Source organism: Hippichthys cyanospilos, chromosome 2 (genome assembly GCF_059441005.1).
Source record: "Hippichthys cyanospilos isolate Australia breed blue-spotted pipefish chromosome 2, RoL_Hcya_1.0, whole genome shotgun sequence".
NCBI lineage: Eukaryota > Metazoa > Chordata > Actinopteri > Syngnathiformes > Syngnathidae > Hippichthys > Hippichthys cyanospilos.
In genome coordinates, this window is record NC_142370.1 from 5,742,873 (window position 1) to 5,750,927 (window position 8,055).

The 8,055-nt window shown below is 41.5% G+C and overlaps 1 protein-coding gene across 1 annotated transcript; it reads right to left on the reverse strand.

The window, feature by feature from the left end:
• Window positions 1-4,715: 4,715 nt before the first annotated feature.
• On the reverse strand, window positions 4,716-7,952 carry ogg1 (8-oxoguanine DNA glycosylase). Its single transcript, XM_088408021.1, is given in 8 exon segments — window positions 4,716-4,768; window positions 4,771-4,909; window positions 4,979-5,028; window positions 5,112-5,259; window positions 5,336-5,514; window positions 6,561-6,740; window positions 7,176-7,534; window positions 7,654-7,952. Coding segments are annotated over 8 exon segments (1,230 nt in total). The 5' UTR covers window positions 7,776-7,952.
• Between the last annotated feature and the right edge of the window lie 103 nt (window positions 7,953-8,055).

An 8,055-nucleotide genomic window follows, 5' to 3' on the forward strand; every position in this document is an offset into this window, starting at 1 on the left:
AGGAAGGGCAAAAACAAGCAGAGACCCACCACTTATATAACGTGTTGTGTGTTTGGTTGTAGCACGTGGCTTTCCCTTCAAATTCATGTGTCCACCCTCAGCGTACATTCGCCAAACTCTCCCTTTTTGTTTCATTTTTGCTGCTCTCTTGACTCCATTCTCACTCGGCTGTTCCACTCTAGCCTGGCTCTGCCCTAAAGCAGGGCCCCAGCCTGTGTTCAGCTTAAATGGAGTGGGCATGAACGCTGACTCACATATTCATTAATACACATGGCTGCACACTTTGACATAGAAACAGCATCCATGGTTTTAAAACACACACAAACATAACATCTGCAACTATGTTCAGGATGCATATAATTCCCTGTGTCAAGGGAAACATGAAAGCTTAACTTGTTAGCCATGAATGTGCACATACTGCATGAATTTTGTTGTGGCAGAGGCCAATATTTTTGACAAGGTGTCAGAGATACCAACAACCCCGATTGCAAAGAGGGAAGCTGAAACAGGTAAACCAATGCTGATAACCACAAAGACACGATCGCACTTTATGTTAAAAAAGACAAAAAAAAAAGTGTACATAAATGTGATGCAATGCGCCACCCGTTGACCTGCTTTTGATTTCAAAACAAAAGCTATGATGTATTCATATCAGAGATATTCATAGATGTTTTCACTCAGGGAAATCAGGCATCTTTCTCTTCATGTTTAAAATAGAACGGCACCTGACCTGTTTGTGACATTGAGTGTAAGGTAATGCATGCAGTCAACAGTGAACAAATGGGGCAAACACGCTGCAATCGTCAGAATGCAGCAAAATCAGGAATTATGCAAATATGAAAACACAGAAAACATTACTGGAAACCAAAAGACCCACACAATAAATGCAAAACAAAAATGCTGCAAGTAACAAAACTGCAACCGGCATTACACTGTGAAAAACAAATGACGATGCAAAAAAGAAAAGAGAAAACACACACATGTATTTAAAAAAAATGCAAACACATAAAAAAAAACATGCAGTACGGTACATGCTGCAGTGGACAAACAATCACAGGACAAATACACATAAAAAACCTACACTGAATATAAAACAACTACAAGAAGTATAAATGCTGTAAATTGGAACACACACAATGGAGGTTTCCCAGAACCTTAGGTAACTTCTTAGGTTAGATTCACACTGCAGGGCTTAAAAAGCTCAATTCCAATTTTTTGTGATATGTGATTTTATTGTGAGGTCTTTCACATTTTGAAATAAATGCAACCTGTGTGTGAAGGTAAAATGGCCCAAAACTGGCTTGTGTGCGCATTGAGGAAAGCATGACCTTACAGACAGCAGGCGTGCTTAACGTGTTTACGGAAGTACCTGGCGATATTGGATGTCTGTCATAGCGGAGCCAGAATATTATTAATCTGTGAAATTTAAGGAGAAAATTAAGTAAGGGAACGGTGAGGGGTTTGTGTCATGGAATTTTGTGCTGTGGCAGCAACGTCTCCCTTGCTAGCGTCCATTCGCTCTGAGCTAGCGGACGAGCGAGCAAGAGAGAGACAGAGAGACAAAATTACCCTCACTCCCTCTTTAATGAGTTTTCTTCGCCTCGTACGCCATTGATGTTTTTTCCAACTTGCCTGTGCCCTTTTGAGTGCAAAATTGTGATGCTTGTCGCTTGTTTGTTACATTCGAATCGGATGAACGCAACCTGGCTGTGTGAAGTCGCATGTCAAAGGATGGAACAGCAAGCGACAAACGTCACATTTCTGCGCTCAAAAAGACGCAAGTACACACAACAATGGCGAACAAGGCGAAGAAGTGTGGTAATATTCTGAGGGAGGGACAACAAGGTGTCTTTTCCGTGTGTGAGTATGTCTCTCTCCTCTCGCTCGCTCGTCCCAAACCTGAAAGGGAGACTCTGCTGTCATGACACAAAATTTCTTCTTTCTTTCCACCTTTAATGTAACAGATTGAAAATATTGTGCCTCCAATATGACAGCCATTCGCCCATCCACCGTGGTACTTCCAGAAACACCAACGCATCCACTGTGTGTGATGGCACTGTGTCCTCTGCACAATTTTGGGTCGTTTGGCTTTCACACACAAGTAAAATACAGGTCACATTTATTTAGAAAAAAATGGAAAGAAGCACAATTTTTTTGGACTCGGGTGACGCATGTAGGCCCGTCACCATCCGACACACTTGGTCCCAGTTACTACTTACTGCCTCTTCCCTGAGCTTTGAGTAGGGGATGAAGCGCAATTTTTGGAATCATTGAGGCGCGCAGGCCTGTCGCTTCTGGTCTCACTTAGTCCCAGTACCCCACTGTTTCCTCTCTGACCTCCGAGGAGGAACCATGATGGCCTCAGTTCATGCACACTGGCCAGCCGCCTTTATGTGCATCTCTACTGCCTCCCCCCTGAGCTCCAGTGGAAAACCCCAGATTTTTTGACTTGTTTAATCGCTTCGGCCCATCGTCTCCAGGCACATGTAGTCCCAGTTACTGTCACCTTTCTAAATAGAAAAATATTGCAACTGATAATCTTAGTCTTTGTTAAGGCAATGCAATAACTGAATATTTTTGTTCTAATCATACTTGATAATCAAGTTATTTTTCAAATTGGGCTCCAAACATTTTTCAGCTGGGTGGGAGGCAGTCATGAGGTAAGGACCACTGGAGGCTGCCGCCAAGTCAAGACCAGGTGGCGGCGGCCTGTGAAGCAAGGCCAATGAACGGAAAAGTTCCAACGCAAGACCGGGAGCTGGCCGCCGCCCAGGGATTCCGCCGGAATTTTGGACACACGTGAGAGAGTCGAGTGGTATATATTTAGTCTAAACTATGGTAAGTTCTACGGATACCCGAAAGAAGAAAACTTAAAAAGGCCTTTTGAATGTCGGATTGTGTCCTATCGCGCAGCCGAGTTGGTTTGCCAATTGCAAATGATCCAGGAAGAGGAAGAAAAAGAAGGTTTTGCACGGCAATTGTAAAGAAATGAAGAAGGAAAGTCTTGGTTATTAAATGTGGCACAACAATCGGTTTGGGAGTTTGGAGAGAGCTGAGGAAAAAAACACGGTCTGGAAAAATGCTGAATTTTTGTGTTGGAGGGGTCCATACTGTGCACTGGCTATGGCGCCCGGGGTGACCGTTTGGCTGGAGTGTCATGACTCTGCTTGTGCCGTCACTGAATCTTTCCAGCACGTCGTCGTTGTTAACAGTGTGCCTGAATTGCAATGCTGCCCTCGCCTGCTTTCTACTTGGCTGATAAGAGTGTATTTACGTTTCTACCCTCACCTATGGTCACGAGCTGTGGGTCGGGAACGAAAGAAGAACCCGGATCCGAGCGGTCAAAATGGGTTTTCTCCGTAAGGGTGTCCGGGCTCTCCCTTATAGATAGTGTGAGAAGCTTGGTCATCCAGGTGAAGCTCGCAGCAGCAGCAGCTCCTCCGCGTTAAAAGGAGCCAGTTGAGCCCGCTTGGTCATCTGATTGGGATGCCTCCCGGACGCCTCCCTCGGGAAGTGTTCCATGCATGTTCCTCCAGGAGGAGAACCCCGAGGACGACACAGGACACACTGGAGGGACTATATCTCTCGGATGACCAGGAAAAGCACGGGGATACGCCCGGGGGAACTGGATGATGTGGCTGGGGAAAGGGAGGTCTGGGCATCCCTGCTGAAGCTGCTGCCCCCATGACCCGACTCCCAATAAAGCATTGGAAAATGGATGGAGTCCATTTATGTTTGGGTTTCTGCACAACAACCGGGCATGCCCCAAATATGTGACCCCTTCCAGTATCGAGCGCTTATTGGCATACGCACAAGTTTTGTAGATTCCATGCTATTGTCCATTGAAACCAATGGTGTCATGTATCTCTCTCTCTGAGATTGGTCGTATATTGCGAATCTCCTCTCTCGAAAACACCGTTTACAAGCCTTTGTTTTTGTATTCTGTGGTTTCGATTCGATTTTGTGAATGCAGCATGCACTTCTTGGAAAGTTTCCTTTTATTTGTATTTTTCATAAATTAATGTGTTTTTTAGCGTCATCGCTTTTTTATATACTGCGTTTCGTCAGTTGTAGTTTTTTTTCTACCTGCAGCGTTTTTGTTTTGTGTATCTTGTAGTTTGCATTAATGTCTTCTCAATTTTAATTATTTGCAACTTCCCCATTTCAGCTTCGCACTGCCGATTGCAGCGCGTTTGCCTCAAGTGCATATCGCCATCTTGAGGCCACATTTGAATGTACGTAACTGGAGCTTTCTAAGCAGTAGGTCATGACGTCTTTGTGGACTGAAAATGTGATCTTGTGTAAGAAAAGAAAAAAAGTCAACATAGTGATGTATTTGTAAATTCATGGGAAAGCAGACAAAACAGATTACACGTACCATATTGTGCGAACAAACAATACACACACACAAAAATATACACACACACACACTCATATATACATACATATATACATATATATATATATATATATATATATATATATATATATATATATATATATATATATATATATATATATATATATATACATATATATATATATATACATATATATATATATATATATATATATATATATACATATATATATATATATATATATATACATATATATATATATATATATACATATATATATATATATATATATATATATATATATATATATATATATATAAATATATATTATAGTACTATAATAGCTTCTCTTCTTTAGTAGATACCTTTGCCTTCTTTTGACATACTGACTTGGGTTTCCTGTTTTTCACAGTGCCATTTTTTACAGTCGTGATACTGGGTCTCTTGCATGTTAGCGTGCTTTTACTGCCGGACTCTTCTTTTGCCCTTTTCAGGTGTGGCGTTTCTTTCATCTTTTGGAATTTCTTGAGATCGGCACAGAACAACACCTAAACAATGGAAAGTAATAATATTACAGTGGACAAAATGCATGATGTTCCTCAATAAGATGCACTTACAGACTGTGCCCATCCAGCATAAGGACCCCACAGATTCCGAAAGAAATCACCTGTGCACAAGTGTAATAAAACATTAGAAAGGTAAAGCTGTGTTTATACGTACAAAATATGATCAGCATGAAAAGAAACAAACCGATGTTTTTGTGAAGCTTCTCTGTGATGCTTTTGGATTCATTTGCAGCAGTATATTTATAGTCACGCTTGGCAATTTGCCAAACGTGTGTGTCGATTGGCACAGCATCTGCCTTATCCAGGGACATCAGACATACACAATCTGCAACCTAAAGAAGCACGAATAGGACAAGTTGCATTTTAAGAAGCTTACTAAAGACCAGCTCATCATTTCATCTGCTGTACCTTAGTGCCCACCCCGGGGAGGGTACGCAGAGCATCGCGGGCTTGTGAATATGGGACATTGCGTAGACCTTCAAGCCACTTTTGACCATGTTTGTCCAAAATCTGTTTTGCACTCTGTTGCAAGAACCGAGCTCTGTATCCAAAACCGAGCTCCCTAAGGCATGCTTCGACACTGTTGTCTACAAAGTACAAAATGCATGTTTGTTTAAATATTGAATATACAGTGCAGTACAGGCACAATGTTAGACCTGATATCATTTACAGTGGACACGGAAAGTAAGCGCACCCCATTTCAAATGCCATTTTTTCACCATTTAAAATGCAAAGACTCACATCATTTTTTTTTCAAAACCTTTTTGCCCTATCCATGTTGCCTACAACTAGTAAAACTAAACTGAAAAGAAGAATCATTTCAAAATGAAAACACAATCTTCTCAACACATGGACAGTTCTATATAGCATAGTCGCATGAGAAGAAACCCATCAGGCTATGAAAACAAAGTCAGGGAAAACTTATTTAAACATGCAAATTGGAATGAGATTAATCCAAAATATTTTAAACTGTGAGCCACATTTAACACGAGTTCGAATGTGACTGATTACGTCTGAATAATAGCTTACGCACATTTGCGTTTCATGTTCATTTTTACTTTCGCTCCTAAAAAAATTTGACTTTTTTTTTTTCCATAATTGAGTTTTAAAGGTTATGGATCACATTAACGAATGAGAAGAACATGTACACATACACAAAACCTGATATTTAAACAGGCGTGTGTAAGACTTGAGGCTTTTTACATTCAATGTATCCAGATCATGAAACTTGGATAAAAGGGGCTTACATTTCTCATCTATCTATCAACTAGTTGATTTTAGTTGATAACTTTAAAAAGCTTATCAATGTCTTATAATTATCAATTGGCCCAGCATTTTATTGCTAGGTAAGTTTTTTAACTACAAACAAATGTCGAAATAAAGTCAAACTTTGTTTCAGGTATTTATCATTTAAAAAAAAACATTTGGTGAGGACAAAGTTTTACAATATCTGCAATATATATTGCACTTTTTGCATAGATGTTTGACAAAATAAAATTTTAAAAAATCTTTAAAAAAAAACGTAAAACATTTTTCAAACTATGTGCTTCAGTAGGTCACATACACACACACACACACACACACACAAACTCAAGTCCAACAAAACAAAATATTACAACTAGGTGCACTACACCTGACATTGCGGGCAGCGAAGGAAAGTCGTAGTACGAGGTTTGATCCAGCCGGCAGAGCAGGTTACCCCGAGCCTCACACAATCTCTCCACCATGCCTTGTATACGAGAGATATGGTTGTTGGAAGTGCAAATAAAGGAAAAAAGGCATTCAATGGGGTCTTGGCGCAGAATCCGCACACCTGTGGAAAGAAAATGTAAACGTGTTTGAATGTACCATAAGGTGGCAACACTGAGGGAGACTTGCTAGCACATCCGCCCTCACAGTTCAGAGGTCGCGGGTTTGCTTTCCACTCCGGCCTCCTGTGTGGAGTTTGAATGCTCTCCCCATGCCTGCTTGGGTTTACACCATTTTCTCCTGTTTCCTCCCACATTCCATAGAAATATGCGTGAAAGTTGTATTAGGTACTCTCAATTCTCTTTAGGTGTTAGGTTTGTCTTTGTGTGCCCTGCGACCCGCTGGCAACCAGTTTCGGATGTACACCACCCAATGCCCAAAGCTGGGACAGGCTCCAGCACGCTCGCGACCCCTGTGAGGATTAGTGGTCACTATTATGGATGGATGTGCTGCAAGTCATTCATTGTTGATTAATGAAAGCAAGCACGCATACACTGACCAGTGAAGATGTCTGCAATTGTTTTAAGGTGGGGGTCCGCTGCTCCCCATTTTCTGTAGAGGTCACTCAAATTCACATTCAACTGGAAGTAATCTCTCAAGATTGCCTCTTCCTGTTTGTCATGCTCAAGTTGTGCCACCACTACTTCCTCCTCTTCCTTCTTCACATCTGTGTTACATTGAATCTGTGACTTGTTTTCCTCTTTGAGAATAACACCATCCTTTCCAGTCTTGATTCTGGTCATGTTTTTGTCACTGTGTTTGTAAACGTGGTACCACAAAGTGTCCTCTGTCTGAGTAAGAGTCCACACTCGTCCTCCCATCACACCAGTCCAGTGGCCGTCCGCTGTCTCCCTCCAGCTGTGGAAAAAATATGCGTGGTATCTTTGGTTTTAATTTGTTAAGCGATGTGTCGTGAAACTTTTCGAATGTAAAATACACAGCGTGACTCGACTCATGCTAATAGCTTACTGACGTACCGGAATGATTGCCCACAAGCAAGCGTGAGATCCAGTCGCAGCTCTGACTTTTTACAAGCTAGAGCGCTCCACGAATTTACTCCCGATGAGAGAAGTGCATGGGTCGCCATAACTTGACGCATTTACAGTGTTATAATGCGCAGATGCTTACCACTGGGAACGGAACTTCGAGTTGCATTTTTGTTTCCCTTATTTACAGCCAGTCTGCAGGTTGAACTTCGATTACGTCAGACCGGAAGTTGTCATCCGCGGTGCCAAAGTTGGAAAAATTAGAATTATTTAAAGCTATCTTGAGAATCGGCAAATACAGAGAGCGTGACCCAAAAAAAAACACACGCGCAATATACCCTTACTTTGGACACAGTGAAACAAACAGTTCGATCAGCCCCCCCCCCCAAAAAA